Here is a 22,154-nt window from a genome sequence, read left to right as displayed (position 1 = left end):
ATTTAATCAACAGAAGGTAGAGAACTAAACAAAGAAACAGCAGAACAGAAAATCTACTTATCTTAAGTCATTTGGAGTTATTTACAGAAGAAGGATGCATGAATCTATGATGCATGAAGTTTTCAAAGTTTAACAAACTTTTGTTTCTGAAATACTAACTATGAGCCAAGTAACATAATGATTTGCTTTTCAAAAATAGAGCATCCTATTTTTCTATTATGACAAAGAAAGGCTTTTTGAACCATCTTGGTAAAGGATGCCAGTGACAATGAACGCCAACCTCCAATCAAAAATCACTATTCAAATGACTATTTATCATCAAGTAGATGACAAATGGAAGCTCTATAAATTCATTGAAAGGATGAATTCAGCCGTTTTGATTCCCAGAGTGAGCGTCTACGTCAGTCCTGCTCTACTGTATTAACGGGACAAAGCTTTTCAGGGGGAGGGACCTCCTCTGACTCCCATCACACACAGTAGCTATAAAGGAGCTGAAGACAAGACTGAAGCCGGCACAGTGAGACACAGACCAAGAAGGAGGTGGAGTGTGTGTGTGAGCGTCTGTGTGAATAAATAAGTAAAAGCAGACCCAGTGAGACACTCGGGTGTGACAGTGTGAACGAGAGGCTGAGCCCAGAGCAGAGGAGACAGGAGCACATAGGCAAGAAGGAGGAGGAGGAGGGTGAGAAAGAGTCAAAGAGAGAAAGAGAGGAGAGAAGAAAGCGAGAGGGAGACGTCAGAGCGTGGAACAGGTTCCTTCTGCAGCCCTCGCACTCAGCCTCCGCAGACATGTCTAACTTTGCCGGCACCTGGAAAATGAAGAGGAGTGAGAAATTTGATGAACTTCTCAAAGCCCTGGGTAAGCCCTCTGCTGTCTCTTCTCACCCTCTCCTCCCTCCCCTCCACAGCCAGGACTGCATCCCTGCATGAGGTTTGACTATCCATCATGCCCACATAGAAAAAGGCTTTTCTTGTTATTTGGCAATGGCATGCCTGACTCCCAACAACATCTCATTGTTGGGAAAAGCTCCCTGGGAAAAGGAGGCAAGGGATTCTTGGGGAGGTGCTGCAGGTTTTACAGGAGATATGAAACACTGGATGCTGAATTCCAGCCTAAACAGACGTGGTATTGTTATATGAAGAGAGGAGGGGAGAAGGGGCACAACATTATTCATGTTAAGCATTTAAGTAGGGCATGCATTAGCAATGCCAGGGCGGTCTCTGGAGCCCAGCGTTGTTCTCTTGTGTCCCATCTTTTCTCATTCTCTCTCCCGTCTTGGTCTTGACTGATGTTTGCTATGGGTTTAGACACGTTTAACTGGGTCATTCAATTGTGTTGCAGCGTTTTCATCGGGCCGGGGCGCTGAAACAGGGAGGGCACGGCGAGGAGCTGGGTGTCTTTAGAAGGATTTGGAAATCTCAAGGGAGAAGTCCCACTGGGAGTGCAGCAAGCAGCTTCTGCAACTCTCTAGGAAGTGTTGACATCAAACTAGATGATTAGAACTTTTTACACATGAATGGTTTTTCTATTTCAGCACAAACTGGGCAAGTAGAGTGGAAAAATTAACAGTTTTGGACCAACAATTGACAATCTAGTTATTTGTACATCTCTGCAGCACTCAACGGCCCACACATAAGATTTCTGGATGGAGGATTAGAGATCAAATGTAGCTGCTGGGAGGCTGCAGTCTCCTACCTGCAGTCATACACTGTGCCATGTCATACTTTAAAGCTGCATATGGTTGATATGCTTCATTGTTCTTATTGTCAAGAAACCCAACGACATGATGCAAAGAAACAAGTGGCTGATCCTCCTCACAGCTATTACCTTTAAGACTGAAATAGTTTGTTCCTGTTGGTGTGCATGACCTGCACTGTGCTTTAATTTGAATAGTCACAAAAACACTGTTGTGCTTATGCTTTAAATACCAACAAATATTAATCGGAAGCTGAAAATAGTCCCCCACAAATGTACGGTTTGTTTGACGAAAAGCTAAAGTGCTGATTATTTTAGGCCATTCCAGCCTTTGATAGGAACTTAAAAAGACTTAAAATATCAGTTTTTTTGACTATATGAAAAACTAGATGATTAGCTGCTTTGTCAAGAAGTGGCATCTTCATCCTCTAATCTTTAATTTCGTAATCGTGTGTCACTGAGACAACTATAATCTGAAAGCTGTGAATTGTCAGTTTTGAAACACTGCTGGCAAAATAAATAATTCATCACCTCTCCACCACCGTTTCATGTGGCACCTGCTCCTCTGATTTAAGGAGAAATCAGTCACCGAGTCTAGCACCTCACCCATTCACCAACACAAGAACCACATCTGCCGCAGCAGATCGCTCATTCACTCTTACATAAGGGCTCGGTCGATTGAGAGCTGCGACGGGCGACTGACGTGGATTGCGGTGGCGCAGGGCCGCCACTTTCCATCAAAATCCTCATCAGCATCTGTTGACTCAGTTGACTTCATACTGCAGGATTGTTGTAGCCAGAGAGCGGAGGAGCACGCTGGGTGAACAGAGCTGTACAAACCGATCAGACTCACAGTCTGAGAGCAGGCACATGGGTCTTATGTGTCTTCATTGGGTTAAAGACTATAGTTCACATCTTATGTACAATTCCACTGCTAATCCAAAATGTGGATTTTGTAAGTTGCTTGAGCTAGAAGATGTAAATGCAATGTAAACTAAAACTCCTTATGAAACAACATTTAAATTCACTAGATCCAGATTTTTATTTGTATCTGCACCAAATTTGACACAGTCACAAATACCCGTCCCTCAAACATCAAGATCAATGAACTATTCTCTAAGGAATCAATGAAAATGCAGAAAAACGTCCCATCACTCAATGTTAAAGAAAGTGATAAAATAATTCCTGGATCCACACCAAAATGTAATGGATTCCTTATTGACCCATACCACATCCTTCCACCAAGTTTCATGGAAATTCATTTTGCATTTTTTTGTGCAATGCTGCTCACAAATAAACTAAGTAACAAACTAGCAAACAATTTATTTAAGTAATAAAATAATTACTTAAGTTAAAATTCAAAGATGCTTAGATGTGTGGTTATTAGTGTTAAAATAGTAGCCTTTCTTCTGTATGACCATATACTGCAAATGTTTGACTGTCTGATATAATTTACACTCATTCTGGATGTACATCAAGCGAAATAAATAAATAAAACTGCAAATTACATTTTTGGGAAAAGCCATCTTTTTTCAATCTCTTTAGAAATGAGGGCAGAGTGCTCGGCTCACATATATATTTAATATTATAAAAACATGTGGTGTGATCCCTCTTGGGTGGAGTCGAGTTTAAACTATTAAATCAATATGTTTTATTCCTGGGTGTTGCCCACACAAGATAACAGTGGTTTTGGGGTTCTCAAAACAAAAATTGATTATGGCTGACTGTTTTTCATGGCTCTGAATATCAAAGAAAACGTTTCAACTTTAAATGCTTGTTGGCAAAGTTATAGTGTTTTTATCCTGACTATTGGTAGAGGAGGTCAATGAAATAATAGCTCCCAGAGCTTTGGCAGAACATGAAGCCAATTGCTTTACAGATTCAGAAAGAGAAAGTCAAAGTGTGAATGATTGCTCACACAGACCCCAGAGACTAAATTCCACAGATTTCACACAGTTTTAAGAAACATCTACATTTCCATCATTCTTGATCAAAAATTTAACTTGCAGGTGTGAGAGACATGTAGCAGCATATACCTCTATATCTAAAGCTTTGGGGGCTGAGGCTGGAGCGGTCTGAATCTGGGTGGGGTCGGGCAGAAAGAGAGGAGAAAGACAAAAGAACAGGCTGGAAGCTGCTTTGGTGCAAATTCTGAAACCAATAAGATGAAAAGAGAAAAATGTCATCAACTGACAAAACATCACCCCCCTCTTTTTGTGCTGATTTGTCTGTTTTCTTAGTTTTTAATAAACCAACTTAAAATCAAAGACCCATATACAGTACCTGATACAACGTTACTTTTACACACAGTGATATATGGGCATTTACTATGAGGCAGTAAAAAAGATTTGCCCTTTAATAACTAAATGAATCTGGTTATATTGATTACAGTGACCCCTGTATTATTTCTCTCTTGTGGTTATGGCCTGTGTTGTTTCTGCTCAGGGGTGAACGCCATGCTGAGGAAGGTGGCTGTGGCGGCGGCCTCCAACCCTCACGTGGAGATCCGTCAGGACGGTGAGCAGTTCTACATCAAAACCTCCACCACTGTGCGCACCACCGAGATCAACTTCCACATTGGCCAGGAGTTTGACGAGGAGACGGTGGATGGAAGGAAGTGCAAGGTAGAGTCACAAAACACATGAGCGGAATACGATGAAAACGACAAACTACACTCATCAGATCATATGAATTCTAGTGTAGCATGGAGGTAAAGCCCACAGCACGAAGCAACATGTCTGTGTGTTTGCAGAATAATGAATTTAATTTATAGCATTTATCAAGCCTTGAAGAAAAGAGTAAAACTCAGATACCCATGCAACCCCTCTTATAGAACATGACAGCATAGATCACAGATATCTTGATATCACAGAAAACACCAAAGTTACATTACTTTTGTCCAAGTAATGTACTGTTATTACTGCATTGTGATAAAGTTTACCATAAGGTGACTAATTTGTGATGTAAATAATATTACTAATAATAATATAATAATTTAATAAAAATGTTTTCCTTAAGTCAGAATCAGGGTGAAGAGTTAAGATCTGGATATTGGATGTGGTTGTTATAAAGGAAATATTGTGAGATGATAGAAGATGTTTTCAGGAAACATCTGATGTCTCGACAGAAACATTTATGGATGATTGATGCATCAAGGAGAAATGATGAACATGCTTATAAGTGAAGGCTGTCTGCAGCCAGAGCCCATTTAAACCCAAACAGACTCACATGATACTTACAGGTCTAGATAAGGTTACTCTTCACCAGCCCATATCACATCTTATGTCTTGTTTATCCTACCTCTGTCTTACTAGGAGACAGCTTGTGTGATTGCATGATCTTGAGACCTGAAGCCTGTGTTTACCACATCCACTGGACACTGTCTGTGTAATCCCTGAGGCCTTCCACCAGAGCCTTGGTTGCTATGGTCACTGCTGGTGGGAATCGGGCAGTTACGTCCTCACACTTGTCTTTAAGACAAACCATGAACTATAATAAGAAACATTAAGTGACCTGTGTGAAGAAAAGGTACAGAGAAGATTTAAGATCTAAGTCTAAGATTCCCCGCCGCACCGACTCTGCTACAGCACATCTCACAGACATTTTGACATTGAATCTATTAGTGAAATCTTCAATGAAGACACATTTCATTAGTTTTCGACTTAACTTTTACAACAGCATTATTCAACTTTTAAAAACAATTATACTACTGTGGAAAGATTGTGGTCTGTATACAATTTTAAAAAGATCTGGGATTTGAGACCCATGCTAACATTGACTAACACAACCAGAGTCAAAATGTGGACGCTGTAAACAGAATGTGTTGTATTTTAGAGCATTTAAACAACACTTTGACTCCTCTTTCCAATATTTGCATATTTATACAGACCAAAAAAGGCATCAGGGGTGATGTATATATTAAATAGTTTGAAACAAACCCATTAATCATAAAAATGTCTGTATTGGTTAAAAAGTCTGGTAGGTGCTTGTGAAAGATGAATGTTTGCAAGTGACTAAAGTGAAACATTGGAAAAGTTCACATAAAAAAAGAGAAAAAAAAGAAATAAGATTTAGAGAGGATTGTAAAATTAGGTGATGATGTCAGTAACTCTGGAACTGCTGTACAATAAGTTTTGCAGACTTTCCGAGTTGCTGTTCTGACTTGAGGTGGCCACATGAATCTTTCCAGTTGGGAACTAATCTTTCCAATTATCGCAACACCACATGAACGAATATTGAGAGAACAATTCACTTTTAGGTAAATGTAGATTCAAGAAAAAAAAATGGTATTCATATTGTAGCCTTATTCTTTTATTGTTTTTTTACATGAAGAAACACTACGACATATGAACACAATGGTGTATTTTTCTGTCCAAGAAACACACACATTTGTTCCACCTTAACATTTAGTTTCTGTGATTAATTCTGTTCCTTCATGGACAAATGAAACATCAGTTTAATCCTAAAACCTGCAGACATTTAACTTCATGTGTCCTCTTCAGAGGCTCTGTGCTTTTGTTGTTGAGTTTCAATGAAAACTGAACACCTCCACGTAGTCCTACCTATTGGTATCATGCTCACGCCTGTGCAGCTGGATCAAGGGCAGCTTGGGTTGGGATCAGGAGAGATTCTCTCTGAACCTCTTCTGGCCCTGAGGGGGATTTCTCACAGCCCCCTGCTCAGCCAGATGCATACATTAAAATCTTTTAGTTCCTTATTTTTGGGAGGAACGTTTTAGAAGATCTGAATCTCATAATAAATTCTGCTTTGCTCTCTCTTGATCTAAATTAAAATACAAACTTTAAACTAGAATGGGACTCAGTAGAGTGCATACCTTCACCAAGGCCCAACAGTCCGCATTTAAATTTCACTTTATCTGGATTTTTGCTCACACAGATATTGTAGATACACTAAACATGCCAGACTTTTTTCATCAAGATCCAGGAATCATTCTCTGACAAATCAAGGAAAATGAAAAAAAATAAAAGGTACCTGAAGCCCTGGTAAAAGAGCAGCTGTGTTGTGTTGCATGTTATGACAGTGAAGTGGTGGAGACTCTCTCTGAGACTAATCTACGTCATCTTTGATTAGTTACGTAAAGAAGACGAAGCAGCTCGATTGACCATCCTGATTATGTGAAGACATATAAACATGATTTTCTAATAGCAGAGCACCTGTTTTTCTAATTTGTGAAAAAGCATCATAACTCCCCTTTATTTAGGTTTTTCTCTCATGATTTTGATTCTTACTTTGTAAAATAGATTTCCTATATTGACCAACATTTGATGTTGAATAGATCATATTGCAACATATTATAAGTAAGGTAACAGTAAGTAAAACCTAGAAATTGTGATTTTTCATATTATTGTTTGATATAAAAAAACAATAAACTTTAACAAAACACGCAAGAATCTGAGTTTTAAAGCTTGGGATCCATGTGCTGTTGATTTAGTTTATTTAATCAGCAAGTTTTTGCACCACAACAATGAGGGGAGTCAGTGCTCCAGAGTTTAGAGTCATGATGTCACGGCACAAACACAGTGACACTGATTCACTGAGGGAAATGAGAATCCTGGTGCAGAGGTTGATCTGCTGAGCTGGAGTCAGTGAGGACACTGTGGGTAAACAAAGTTCAGACATAATCGAGGTTTGTCCTCTCACAGATCAGGAGGGGAAGCACGCAGAGCTGAGATAGTGTTACATAAGTTATGCTGTTTTTGAGAGGAAATGGACTGAACCTATACATTGTACAGATAATTATAAGGGTTAAGTATGAAATCAACTAACAGAGGCAGGTTCAAAAATATTTTCTGCAACACATTAAACACTTTTATGGTCATGATTGTCATCTGAAGACACTGAGTCAGCGTTTTAAAATATCCTGAAACTGATTTTCTTCGAGATCTCGAATCACCCAGAGTTGATCCATATCCTCACTGGAGGCTCATCAAGAATTTATCAATATTAAAAACAATTCCCCACAACCAAGAGCATCCTTTACGTTTGTCAACTGTTGCTGAAAATGTTGTGTCAGTCGGTAATCCACAGTCTTTGGTGACTGATGAGGCGTTGTATATATTACGTTTTAGTGACTAGTTTTTCACACTGGAATCCACTGGCCTGTATCCTCCCTGAAGAGGAAATCTGAAATAAGTACATCACGCTGTGCTGCAGTATCTGTAAGTACATACCTCTCAGAGAACAGGCTGCAGAGGATGTTGCAGTGTTTTATAACAGATGCAGGATGGAGAGGTGCAGACAGTCACCGTGTAATTTGTCAAGCTTTACAAACCACTGGACAAACTTAGGGGTTTCATGGATGAGATATTTATATTGTTAGAAAGAAAAAAAAATTTTTTTAAAAGAAAGGTTTCTAGTCTTGATGGCCGCTTAGCTATATTTGCCATTCCTATCACACCTCACTCACACACTGTTGGGTTCAGTATCTTGCCCAAAGACACTTTGGCCTAGCATCGAACCACTGACCTTCTGCTTAGTGGACGACCCTCTCTACATCCTGAGCAATACATGTCAAATAAATGCAGCTTGAATAAAAAACGTATGATAAATCTTGATATAGTGCAGTTAATAAAACCTTTCATTAATAGCATTTCATTATCCATTTAACATTGGTCGCATTTTTAGAGAATCCTTTACAATTACAGATTGTAATTGACCTTTAAATCTGTATATCTAGATGAAAAAGTACATTTGTGTTTGAAATCTAGTTATAATGTCAAATTAATAATCACTATCTATCTAGGACATCAAACTAAAGTAGAATTTTTAAATGTTGCTTAACTGCTAATTGTTACATACATAAGTATTTACTGGTTATATTAACTATAAATAAAATATAAGGTCGGCTATAACAAATCACTTGGAGCCCAAAATTAAAAAAGGTCCTAGTTTGTTACTTTTTTTGTTTCCTAAATTGTCAGTCAGGCTTTTTAAACTGTTTCAGTGAGAGCATATTTAATCTAATTCTCATGACAACAAGAACAACTCCTGTCAGTCCAGATTTCAACAGCTGCCTTGCTGAAGAGTCACTGAGTAAAACACATGCCTCTGACTCAGCTGCTGCTTAGACCACACAAAGAATAACCAGCCTGAAAACCATGTTGGATAAAGCAACACATGTTTTCCTGTGGTTTTCCTTCTGAAAAGGGTTGGAGACTTCCTGCCTCTATCCTCCATATTACTGACACATTTCTGTGCAGAAACATTCCTGGTCAACAGAAAGATGGGATATTCATGCTTGTGGAGAGGAAAAATTGTTCGTGGGAATGGAAAAATGTGAAATTGCACGCATGCAGACAGCAGCCTTAGAGATTGGACTTATATATAATCACATTTATTAACATGAAAAATGGCACATATTCACATAGGGCTAAAACCCAAGACATTGATTTTTGTCTCTACCTTTTGTTTCATGCTTTGAACTCCATGTTGCAGTCAGGGGGGAGAAGAAGTGACCTATTTTGGATCCCAGGAGACAGCGTGGCTCCTTTTGTCTGTGCCCTGGAGCATGCTTGGCACTGGGCAGGGCGAGACGGCTCCCAGCGTGGCTTCTCTGCCACATGAGGCTTATCTGCAATGAGGCCGACAAGTCGAGTTGACATCACAAATTTGCCACATGCATTTGTTCGGGTTGGAGCTTCAGCACCACAGCATTCGCCTTCGTTTGTTGATGATGCAATGTGGCCAGAGAGTTTTTCAGATGGTGACGTGGCTTTGTATTCACACACATTGAATGATGTTTGCGAGAAGCTGTCGAGTTTCATTGTGCTGTAAAATGCTTTCTCACTTTGGATCCTAACTGAGGAGTCTCACTGAGGAAGATCTGGTGATTTACTGTGGGTTTTGAGTGACACTTTCCAAAGTGCATAGTCATTTGAGGAATGGCTTACATGCAACATATTGATTAGTGCAGCTTTCACTTGTCTAATTCGATTCCCTAAAATGACCAGACTTGGTGAAACAAAAAGCTCATATTAAAGCTATTACAAATAACTTCACAGTGGTTTCTTTTCAAACTAAAGTGCAGGAGTTCAGAGCCAGAATTAATTATTTATCATTATCTTAATAGCTTCTGACTGTTCTAATCTATATTGTATATTCTTGTCTACTTTTTGCAAATACATTGAGGTGGTGGCTCTAAGCGACAAGCACACTGTGCTCTTGTGTGGCAAGCCAACGCAAGACTGGAGGAAATCTGCAGGAAGCAGCGCCCACTGACACTGGCACATGTGCTGGTGGGTTGAAAGGGTGGTGTGGGGTGTTGGTGGACTCTAAGGTGGAGCAGCGGGCAGGAAAGGCCTAAGTGGGTTTTGGCTGAGGCCGACTGCCCCCATGTTTAAAAAGGGATTACACACTGGTGTGTGCCTGGCAAAGAGCAGAAGGCTGATCAACAGCGCCACAAGGTTAGAAAGCCCCACTTAATCTGTGTGAGTGCACTGGGATCATGCAGCCTCTTCTCACTTCCAGGAGGAGGAAGTGATTAGGTGTTTCCTGTCAGTTGCAGAGGCGGCAGACAGGAAACACCAGACATGCTTTAGTGCAGTCATATGAGGCAGTTATGTGCCTGCCCTGATGGATAGGTGTGTTTATTGAGGTTAGAAAACCTCCAAAACTTTAGAACAAACATTTGAGCTATTTTGTAACTGAGGTCGAATTTTCCTGAAAAATAACCTCGGAGAAGTAAAGCACCGTCTGTGGGGGTGATTCAATATTTGTCACGCTGAACGCATGGGATGAAGTGGTTAAGATACCATAAAGCAAATCCCTTCTGGGCAAAAAGACAAATGGACTGTTTTAACCCTGCTTGTTGCTATAGAGACCAACATTTAGTATCAGTCACCTGGAGTCGCAATGGAGAGGCATGTGTAGCTGATGTGTGAATTTGATTGGCAAGACTACTTCAAGTATGTGACGTAGAATTCCAAGGAAGAATTTAAATTGTATAATGCACTGATTCTTGAGAAGTGGGACAAAACAGGATCCAATATTGAAAAAAAATCAAACCTTAAGCTCAGACAAATTAAACTACATGTATGTATCTACCATATGTTCCTGTACTAGAGGGGGAGTGTGTCTATGTACCTTTGCCATTATGTGTGTGTAAGCCCTATGTTCCCTCAACTAAACCCTGATAGAGTTGATGACTATCAATTCACAAAAGCAATACAAAAAACGCAGAAAATGCTGATGCCACATATTTAGTATTTATATATCATTAGTCAAACTAATAATCTATTTTTATAATTGACTCAAAAAATGATGCCTTCCCATTGAATGTCAACTCCGTAACTCGCCTGTCACCGCCGTCAGACAGGAAATCTGACATAACAGGCATTTTATTCACTAAATAAATGGAGTTCATGTAGCAGCCATTTTCTTTTCAGCAAGAACCTACTTCAGGAGAATAAATTGATCTAAACATTCTAATCAATTTCCTCAGAAACTGGAAGACGGTTTTGAAACATCATGTTTGCGACACAGGAAACATTAAGATTTAAAATACTATAAAACTTATTTGACCCCGTCTGCCATGGATGCACTCTATAGGTGTTATGTGAAAATGGGTCCTTCAGAGTGACTGCTGCCCCTAATATTGCCTGATTTTATTACATTATGATGAATGTCTGACAGTGTTGACAAAAAGTGGGGTCACAACTTTGAAACCTCATGTGTCATTGAAAATCAACTTTGCTCGGACATGAGATAAGAATCAGTGAATGACAAAAGGAAAAAGGTTAAAATGGCATATGTATGTAAAAAGGAACATTTTGAAAAATGAGTGGAGAAACAGGATGACAGAGCCCCATCCATGGAGCATGTGGAGTCACTGATTGGTTTGTAATAACATTTGATGAACTATATTTTATGGTCTTCACAGTCATCACATCTCAACCCAGATTGGGGGCATGGTCACCCATATGCCAATGCAGTGAAATGATTATAACCTGCTGAGGCCAACGGAACATCATCAGGCATACGCATCATCTCTAGCTGAATGTGGGCACTGCAGGATGTGAAGGAAAATCATTTATGTGGTCTGTTGTCCATAATTGATACACATTCCATCTACTGGTCTGCTGACTCACTGCCAGCCAGGCAGCCTTTATTTTGTGGGGCAATCTATAATTTTCATGTCCGCCATCATGAAGTGGTTCAACACAGCTGATGCCAGGGTCTCCTCCATCTTGGCTTGATATGAAAACTACAGCCAATGACGGCCAGGTGGGGTCAACCACATGGACATCGTTGCTAATGGATTTGCCATGCCCCAAGAACTGAATGTTTTATTTGCCCCCTTGCTTGCACTGAACGGAAGGCGAAGTTTGGCCACTGCTTCTTTAGCGCATGTGTGACCGTGCCCTAAAACTAATGGGAAAGCACTCTCCACCACCATTATGTAAAAACACTGAATAAGGAACTTTGTATTTCTAACAATGTAGCAGTTCCAGTAACTAATCAAATGTAGCCTGAAGCTGTGGCCCAAACACCAAACCAAAAAGCTTTGTGTTGCTTTTTAATTCGTCACCCCTCAGTATGTCTACATGAAGAACAATCCACCCTTGAAAGCTGATCCACTAATCCCAAAATCAATAACGCCAAGATATCTTTCTCCGGGCATGCAATTATGTGGTAAAATTAAGACTTATGGCAATGCGCTTAATTAAAACAAAGGGTCTTGCAGAAAAGCAGGGTAAGAAAACAAAGTCCAAAAACAGAAAATTCTAAACTAAGAGAAACACTACGATAAACAAAATAGCAGAAACACAGAGGTGATGTGACACAAGGCAAACAAGGAGAAGCTAGGAAACACGATGTACCATGGAAAAATGATGTACAGCAAAGGAGGACAAATTGACAAAGGGAAGCACAGAGACTTATATACACAGGAGGGGAGGCAGGGTTGATTGAACACAGGTGAAACACATGAGGAACAGGTGCAGCCGATCACAAGGGCAGGAAACAGGACAACGGCAGGAAATAAAGCTGGAGACACAAATTTCAAAATAAAACAGGAAACTCAGAACTCAAGGAAAAACAACCAAACACAAGCAAAATGTCCATAGTCAAAAAGTGTCCACAAACAAGGAGTCAACAAAACACAACAAAGATAGACCTCCACAGCTCGGGGTCAGGGCAGAATCATGAAATTGTGTTTCTCGTAGATAGTGGCAGCTTGAGTAATTGTGTGAAGTCATACAATGAAAAATTGCCCAGTTGTTGGCTGATTGCCAGTCTGACTATGGAGAGAGCTTGGGACTTTAACATCATTAGTTCTGGCACAAATAAACCAGGCTAGTAGTGGTAGCCATGCTGCTAAAAGCAACATCTACGATTCTTTGTCAGTTTTATGTTTTCTGGTGGCAGCTAAAATATATCCAAGATGAACAGTAGTGAAAATAGCCTCTTCTCTTATGATCAAGGAGTTGCTGATCCCATCGTTTGGAAAGTGGCACAGACTATATTACCATTTAGAAAGGCTATGGGGAAAAGTTGCCTGTAATGTCCAATTAAGACCAAAGTTTCTAATGGAAACAGGTCATTTAAGAAGATGAGTATTGTATGGTCAGATTTTATTGGTTCCAGTAACAGTTGAATAGTTATTAGAGAAAGTGCAGCTTGAGGCACTGCACTGTCTTCACCCCTCAGATTTGGATTTTCGCTTGGTAAAATTATTTGAGGACACATTTTGTGTCCTTAGGGTGTAAGTCATAAGCTACTGAGAATGTGAAAAGTGATGAGCAAACACTTATGAGAAAGAGATAGTATGGTCAAACTCTGGGAAGAGATAAGTCCAAGGGTGGAGATGAGTGTTATTTTGGGCTCTGAGAGAAATGTTGTATAATCCAACACAAAAGCTTTAAACCAAGCGGGAAATGAAATGCTCTCCCGCTTTTTGAAACAATGTTTGTGTTTCTGATAGGCAATGAAAACGCTTAAGTCTGTCAGTGACTGAACCAAAGCCAAAGGCAGCAGAGGCTCTGATAAGTAAAACGTTAGAGAAAACCGGACAGGGTTAAACAAATGACTTGGACGAGCCAGGTGAGTTTGTCTTGGTCTCAAATGTGTGTGCACAAGCTCTGGTGTGTTATTTACTTTAAAAACACCATGTGTGAGAATTTGTACACGAGTTAATGTGCAGCAGAGAGCATGAGAGAAAATCCATCCAAGTCAGAAGCTGACTAATGCTAGCACTAAACTGGAGCCGTAGCTAATTGACTCTCGGGGTTCTGGCTTTATTAGAAAAAAGAAATCTGGAGGAGGGTTTTAGAAAGCTGGAGAAAAGCCCCGCTGTTGTTCCTCTTGGCAAAGTGTGCAGACGGCAGCCTGCAGGGAACCATCATGGCTTTGCTTACCTTTGATATGGTGATTAACATTTGCCTCACAGGAACTAAGGCTGCTGCTTCATCTAAAACTGAATAGAGGTGCTTTTTAAAAAAGTGTACAAATGATCAAACAAATAGTCAATGAAAAACCCTACAAATGCACAGTCTTTCTGCAAAATAACGGAAAAGCTTGGGTTGTCCTGAGTTTTATTTTGTTGAAATGTAAATGATGGATGTTTGTGCTTGATGCTTGTGAATAAAATCCGGATTGGCACCAAATTGAATCTGGTCATAGACATTAGTTATCTACATATGCCAGGTTTTTTCATAAAGGTCTCTATTCTTTCAATGTTAAAGAATGCAAAAAAGAAAAATCTTGGATCCTCCCAAAGTTTATGGGGTCTTTGTTGGCCCATACCCCACCCAATAAAACCAGTTCAGTAGTTTTTAGCAATGAAAACACAACATCCTTGGTAGAGGTAACAGGCTAACTTGGTTTAGTTCAATGATAAAAAAAAAATCCACCACCTTATTTTCACATTTTTCACTTTTTGTCCAGAACAAACAGGATATAACATAATAATTAATGAGCTTTGGATTTATAAGTTCAAATCAGAGATTGGTATCAATACCCAAAATGCCTCACTCTTCCTAGAACAGAACAACTCGTATGCCAGTGCTAATGAAACATGACGTCAGTTAATAGACGCGGAGCGGACCAAAGTGATAAATCCTGTGCGTTAACACAAATCAGTGCCACTGGGTCACCTTGGTTTTAACTCTGAAAGGCCATTTGAGTCAGTTACTTCAGGACAAATTAGTCCTGGAGCCGCAGTTTGACTAATCCTGTTGAAGTCATTTCAACTATTATTGAAGCGAATTAGCAGACCGGGATCCAGACTGGCCAAAATGCTAAGAGGATTTATATGTGTTTTTGTCCCCTCTCATTCAGGCCACTGGTTTATAGTATCACATTGCTTTGTAGATTGAGGTCCGGTCTGGTCATTAATGACTAAGCATGGCACCAATATTAACTTCAGTATGCTGCAGAAACATATGACCAAAGATGTGTGGACGCCTCAGCATTAGAGACATATTTGATTAAATACAGGTTATTATATTTTAATATTCACATATTCTTTAAACCATGGGCATTAATATGCTGCTCCATTGTTCTGTGGAGACTTTCAACCAGATTATGGAACCTAGCTGCAGGGACGGGCTGACTTCCATTCAACTACAACATTAGAGTTAATACCAAAGTTGTTAGAGGGTTGAGGTCAGGGCAAAAACTAACAACAACAACAACAACAACAACAACATCATATGTCTCAAATGTAGCACAACATGGAATTTTGTGATTATATTTTGGAATTGAACGGAATCTAGAAGAGTGTCAGTAACATTTAAAATGTGTGAGTTTTCTTGTCAGCAAACAAATTCTACATTTACTTTAAGTGTCTAAGTGTTTAAGGAGACATATTATGCACATATTTAAGTTCAGGATTTTAATTTGGTTTAGCACTTCATGCTAAAAAAAACGCACAACTTTCCTCAAACCGAGCATTACTGCAGCTCCTCTCTTCAGCCTCTGTCTGAAACACTTGCTTTTAGCTCCTGTCTCTTTAAGGCTCCCCTTAAGATAAAGCCTCATCTGCTCTGATTGGCCAGCTAGTCCACTCTATTGTGATTGGATTAGGAGGTGTAGACTAGAGGTAAATTATGCTAATCAGGAGCAGTGTTGTCTGTGGGAGACATCAGCTCCCTTTAGGGCTTTTTAACTTTCCAAACACAGAAAATGTGTGTTACACACTAGAAGAAAGAAAAATAAAAAAGCATCGTACATCTCATTTAGACCCTGTGTGGTTACACACTTAACTTGCAGTCAGCAATCGGTGAATGATTATTATTAACTTGTAATACCTTCTTCTCGATATTGTCACTTTATTACAGGATTTGTCTCTTTAATTTTTTACTACTTTTGCCTCTCTATGTTCAATTCATTGTATAAACATATTTTTATATTTTTCATATTTTTATAATATTTAACTGTTTTCTTAGTCTAAGCTGTTAGGCATCTACAGGCTTGCTCCATGCAACGTTTCATTGTACTTGTACAATGACAATAAAGATTATTATTGATGGTCATTATCTAAGGCAAACTCAATGTAGAGAGTCAGGGCAGGCAGATGCAGTGGCACAGTACAGCTGTGCCACTGCATCTGCCTGCACTGACTCTGTGGGTGGTAATACATGGTTTCCCTCAGGAAATGTCCCGGTAATCCCCACAGGCTGTTCTTGACAATGTTTTTTACCACGACTCACACCATTGTGTTGACCTTCCCACCTTGTTGTGCCTCCCCCTGCAGAGTCTCGCAACCTGGGAGTCAGAAAACAAGATCCACTGTCAGCAGACCCTGGTGGACGGCAATGGCCCCAAAACATTCTGGACCAGAGAGCTGAACGAAGACGAGCTCAAACTAGTGAGTGCACAGCAGTGGTTTTCTTATTGGAAGCCTCCTGCATGAAAAAGAAAGACAAAAGCTCTGAAGTTCTCTGAAATAACTCTTGTATCTGGCTGAGGTCGATGCTCAACAAAGAGAAAAAGGTTTACACTATATTCCACGAGTACAGAGACAGATGGGTAGCTCATCCGTATGGTTCATCTGTTATGTGACTTGTTCTCATGGAGGCTCAGAGGTCTTCACATGCATTAAAATGGGATTTTCAGGCAGCTAGTGTACTCTGTTTGAGAAACGCTTAATGAAACGAGGCAGGGAGTGAATGAAGTCACCCTGGAGATTCATCCATAAAGGAAATGAGAGAGGCTGTTTCCCAAGGAGCCCAGCTTGCATCCACCCTGCAGAGAGATGTGAAAGGAGAACAAGAGGAGCTGCTTCGCTGACATCGCAGTAATACCCGCTGTATTTAGCCAGATTAATATGGACAGGAGTCAATGGGTCTAAAGCCCCTCGAACGATGTGCAGGGGAGCAGTCCAAGATCAACGGACCAGGCGAACAATTCTCAGGGACTGGAGTGTTTTCCCTCTCTCTAAGTTCAATGCTCCCAAGCTCTGCTTTTGTTTTTCCTTGAGTGCTTGTAAGATGAATATCCAACAGGCAAAAGCTTGAAACAATATAAAAAGGTTTAGATTCTGAAAAATGAATCAAGGAGGTTTGCAGGGTTTTATATAACAAGCCAAGGGCAAGTGCAAGTTGAGGGCTTTCACGCACTAACGGAGATTGATCGAGCCGAGCTGTGACAAGCAGCCGAGTCGCTCTTCTCACCTCACTCCTCCCTGCTGTCACACCATCATCTCACCCGTCCACATCCAAACTGCTGCTGATAGAAATCCTGAATTTCTTCATCGGCGAAAAGATGCAGACTCATCCACCATATTGTTTTTACAGATGCTGAAGATTTATAGAATTAAATTGGCTCTCGGCGCACACACCTTGGATTTGTTGCCATGACAACGCTAACAAGTGACTCTGCTCCTCTTCCACCTGAGACATCTGCCCTAGTTTCAGGGCCACGGCAGGTTTGACAGTGTCAGTGAGAAAGTAAAGTGACAAGTTCTAGCTCCCAGAAATATGTTTGAACCAAGTGGGAGAAATCTAGTTTTAAAGATAGATGGGACAGTGTGAAAAAGTAATTTTCAAGTCTGTTTTATTACAATGCTCAAATGCTCATGTGTGCTTTGAAATAGCTATTAGCTGCTGAAATCCTTCATCCTGTCCGTTTTGAAGCAGTGACTCTGACATGACAACATTGTCTGAGATGGAAGGTACTTAACTACTGTATTTACAATGGTTTGGCAAGGAAGGGAGAAGTTTTAGGGATCCCGTATCTTGGCTCAAAACCTCAACAGCTTGCACTTCTTATACAAATACATGATTATCAGAGTTAACAAATTACTAAAATATTTTTTTACGGTAAAACCTGTAATTCCCAAACATTTTCTATCTTTGGACCACTCTTGATATAAGCAGAACCCCCCCCCCTCCCCCAAACATTCTAATGTCAAATGAAGCAGGGCTGAGTGGAGAGGAGCTTTACAACTACAATTCATTTTTGATAAACTTGCACTGATGCCCAAAATAGTCTGCACCTTGCTGTGAGAGCTCGCTTCAAATTTAGAACATCACTGTGACTATTCAGCAGAAAATTTATTTCCTGTTGCTGTTAACTTTGGTCCAGTCTCAAAGTGCTTATTCAGTCTTTTTCCCCACGGCAGCAGATTTGTCTTGTTACGATGGAGTGTTAGTAATAAAAATAAATCCTGCGATTTCGAGAATAAAGTCATGATATGAGAATAAAGTCGTACTTAAGAAGAAACTCATAACAGTATTATAGTCGTAATATCATAAGAAAAATCATAATATTATGAGATTAAAGTCGTAAAATTAAAAACAACAAAAAATGTTAGGAAATAAGCAGCAAGGAGATCCTGTGCTTGCAGGAGTTTCACTGGATCCAAAATCTTGAACCACTCTCATTGAGAAACTATGAAACACCTTTGAATAACAAACAGATGTAACCAAAGATATTCAGATGACCACTACCTCCTTCCTTCCTCCTCCACAAAAGAGGTAATTTAAAGTATGTGTGGTTCTTTCCTCAGAATAGACTCAGTTTCTAAATCTTTTCTAAGTCCTTATACTTGTGATAATGTGGTGCTGATATGATAAAACATTAAGTATTTTGTTATTTGGGAAACTTAAATCAAACTATAACTAAACAACAGTCATCTTTTTAATGCAGACAACAGACTGATCTTCTGATATTTCCCCAGCAACAACTTAACACCTAACAACATCAGTGAAGTGTAAAGACACCTGCTCATACTCATATTTGCAAGTCGATTAAAGTCCAAAACTTGACACAGATTAAATAAATACTTTATGATTAAAACCCTGTAAGACTGAAAGCCTCTCCATGGACATGAGTCTTATTTGCACTCAGACAATTTCTCTCCTTTGGGGCAAGCAACTTGAAACACAAAATCAAATACAGTCTGAACCTGTGTTTACAAAAAGAAGCCCCCAGACACAGAAACAAGCCCACAATCACAGATTCAAAGGGCAATTGATCATAAAGTAATGGTCTGATTGTCTGTGGCAGTTCATACTGTAAGTGGGGCACATTTCCATATGATTTGCATAAGCATTTTAATTGGATTAGTCTTTAAAAAAAAAAAAGGTTGAAGGGCAGAGGCGTATGGATTTTCTGCAGCCAGATCAGCCTGAGATAAAATCTGAAAATGACAGCAGTTCACTCACTTCAAGCCTCAGGGGCGTAAATGACGCACTTTCTTTTGGTTTCATCATCAAGTTTGCAATGCGGTTGACATCAGATTGATGGCCCTCATTTAGTCTGTGATGTCGTGACACACATCATTACGTATACTTGTTGACATTTTGTCAGTTTTCTTCACTGAGAACTCAAACCCCAATAGAATTTTTTTAATTAAGCCCGTCAACTTTACCTCCCTCGTCATGCAAACGTGATACTAAGCTGGAGATTCACAAGTCTCCTTGAAACTAATTCTGACTACACAATTTTGGGCCTGATTTTCCACTCACCAAAAAATTTGGGAACTTCGGAATTTTGTGACATCTGATGTGGTCAGTTACGGTTATTTCATACTATACCACTAGGTGGATATTGTTAATGAACCATAGGAAAAAGGAAAAATAATGTGGTTTTACACCATATTGGAGCTGGTGCTATAATCCCATTGACCTGTGGCTGATCCGTCATACACACAAACACTATAAACTATTCAAAGCAACTAGATTTATAATAGACTAAATACCTAATCAGACGAATCGACAACTGCAGCCAATCAGAGCGGACCAGACATGCTAGTCTGGTGAAAGATCATGTAGTGTGAGGCGCCTGTCGCCAGTCAGCCGTGTAGTGTGAACTCACAATGTTCGCGAGACCCCCGATCAGAAGACAGCAAGCTGTGTAGTTTGAACTACACAGTGATCCGACAACTCTGAAAGTCAGATCACATAGTGTAAACTTTGCTTAAGTAGTTCATTCATCAGTTTAAAGACTTTTAAAGACCCAAGTGTTTGTACTTAATGCAAATGGCCACACACACAGTCCCCCTAATTTCTCTCCAATTATTATTTGTGCATGTCTTTGTAGTCTTCGCACGATAGTTAGTACAAAAGGGAACGGCCTCTAATCAAGGGCATTTATCTGTAGGCACAGTTGTGGCCAATCACTGTGTGAGGTGGGCGGGGGTTTGGGTTAGACATTTTAAGAGTGTGTTTGTAGAAGCTGAAGAGAAAACAGCTTTAAAGTGTGAATCTCATTTAACTGACTGTAAGGGCCCATCTTTATCATGGGTCTAAAATCCAGAAATGTGTTTTTGTCCCTTCCAGACTTTCGGGGCAGATGACGTAGTGTGCACACGGGTTTACGCACGTGAATGAAGCTCTGCAACCTTCATCAGGACGAGGCAGAAACCCAGTTGGACCACAGCTTGTTTAAAACCCAACCACACTCTGTCAAGCTAACACATTTGCAAAGTATCCTGTGTAATCTCCAGGCGTCAGTCTGCTATAGTCTCCACATACAATAGCAATGTCTCAGTAATCTGTTTATTTGTAGTGAGTATTGTGTCTGCAGTACCGTAGCTGGATAGCTCAGTGTTCATATCGGCAACCCCTGGTGTCAGCTGTTTACGTAGGATTTAGTCATCGGTTGCATTGATTGAGTATTCATGTTTGATGACGGGAAACAATAAAAAGATGAAACAAACTGTATCAGAGCCTCTTTCCTGATAATACACATATATATTAAAGTATTGCTGTGGGGTTTTCTTGTTAAAGAACTTTTGATCCAGTGATGTCCAGCAATACTCTTCCAAAATCAACTGTGGATTTACTCTGTAAGTCAGGGGTGATGAACGTTGTACCTATTTATATTCTATTTTAGCTTTTACGACATTCTCCAAGGGCCATAATAAATGAAGGTAATAATGATGCTACTCGCTGCTGGTTTCAGCCAAAACAACTTGTTCAAACAAGTCCTTTTCTCTGCTGGTGCCATGCATGACTTGCAAGACAACAATTTGTCCTGTGTATCAAAGTGAGCAGTGACCCCGCACACAGACATGTCTGGTTGGATGGTGTTTGTTATGTCTGTAGGTATTTTTCCTCACTGTGAGCGCATCCACACAAACTAGACTCACTAGCTCATCTTTAAGATCAACAGAAATTATCAGTTTCCCAATTTAACTTGTAAAGCTCCACATTGCTCATCTACAAGCACCAGGATACATGTCAGTGATGAAGGTAACACTGGATTCATTGATCACTCTGACCATGACCCGAACAACCAGAAAGGAAGATACCGTGGCAAATTTCATATTTAAGTAGCTTTTTTTTAATTTATGAATTGTCTCAAAGGACATAAAGGACATGGAGGCTTGAATGAAGATATAAACATAGTTGACAGATATATTCTCTGTTTCCTCTTAAGATGCTTGTGACACTGGTTGGTTTTGGTGGGTGAGGTGGAAGATCAACACCTTGTGCCGACCCTGCTACACTGGCTCAGGTCTGCACAGGTTTCTGCCCTTAGGAACAAAAAGGTATCTTTACCTTGCTTTACTGCAATGAACCGTTTGAACTTATGCTCCTGAAATCCCAAAGACAAAACAACAGGTGCAGGAATGTTAGTAGCAATCTAGAAAAAGGCCAGATTTATGATGAACACTAGTAGACAGCCCACTACCCATCCACGTTCCAGCCTCCCACCTCTTGCTCCTGTTCATCATTTCGCTCCACATCTTCCCAGACACTCCCGAGAGACACGTCTTTGTGTCTGCAACGAGAGTAGAAGAGTGGGGTGGCAGTTTAACATCAAACAGACTGGAGCCCATACTGTCGAAATCCCCCTTCAACGTGTCCAACGGCGCAGTTGCCTATTCACATAAATCAACCATGGACACATAAGAAAAACACAGGGACGTTTGTCATTTTTTTGGCACTGTTTAGTTGGGAATTCAAAGCACTTTGGAAATTTGGGAGGTTGACCCTCTGTGACTCGCCCTCAGGGCCTGTCATGTGGAGGCAGCGCTACTGAAAGGATC

General features: G+C 40.1%; 1 protein-coding gene across 1 annotated transcript; it reads left to right on the top strand.

The window, feature by feature from the left end:
* The first annotated feature begins 475 nt into the window (after positions 1-475).
* On the top strand, positions 476-20,818 carry crabp1a (cellular retinoic acid binding protein 1a). The gene is made up of 4 exons (XM_035155776.2): positions 476-859; positions 4,142-4,320; positions 16,410-16,523; positions 20,440-20,818. The coding sequence occupies exons 1-4, from the start codon at positions 790-792 to the stop codon at positions 20,488-20,490; spliced, it is 414 nt and encodes a 137-aa protein (XP_035011667.1). The 5' UTR covers positions 476-789; the 3' UTR covers positions 20,491-20,818.
* Positions 20,819-22,154: the final 1,336 nt, after the last annotated feature.

The sequence above is a fragment of the Hippoglossus stenolepis genome, chromosome 5, assembly GCF_022539355.2.
Source record: "Hippoglossus stenolepis isolate QCI-W04-F060 chromosome 5, HSTE1.2, whole genome shotgun sequence".
Taxonomy (NCBI): Eukaryota; Metazoa; Chordata; class Actinopteri; order Pleuronectiformes; family Pleuronectidae; genus Hippoglossus; species Hippoglossus stenolepis.
This window is presented reverse-complemented; position numbering and strand designations above follow the sequence as displayed.

Coding starts and splice junctions, on each gene's coding strand:
- crabp1a (XM_035155776.2), top strand. CDS start 790: ATGTCTAACTTTGCCGGCACCTGGAAAATGAAGAGGAGTGAGAAATTT. Junction 860..4,141: donor TGAACTTCTCAAAGCCCTGG/GTAAGCCCTCTG, acceptor GTTTCTGCTCAG/GGGTGAACGCCATGCTGAGG. Junction 16,524..20,439: donor ACGAAGACGAGCTCAAACTA/GTGAGTGCACAG, acceptor TGTCCCTTCCAG/ACTTTCGGGGCAGATGACGT.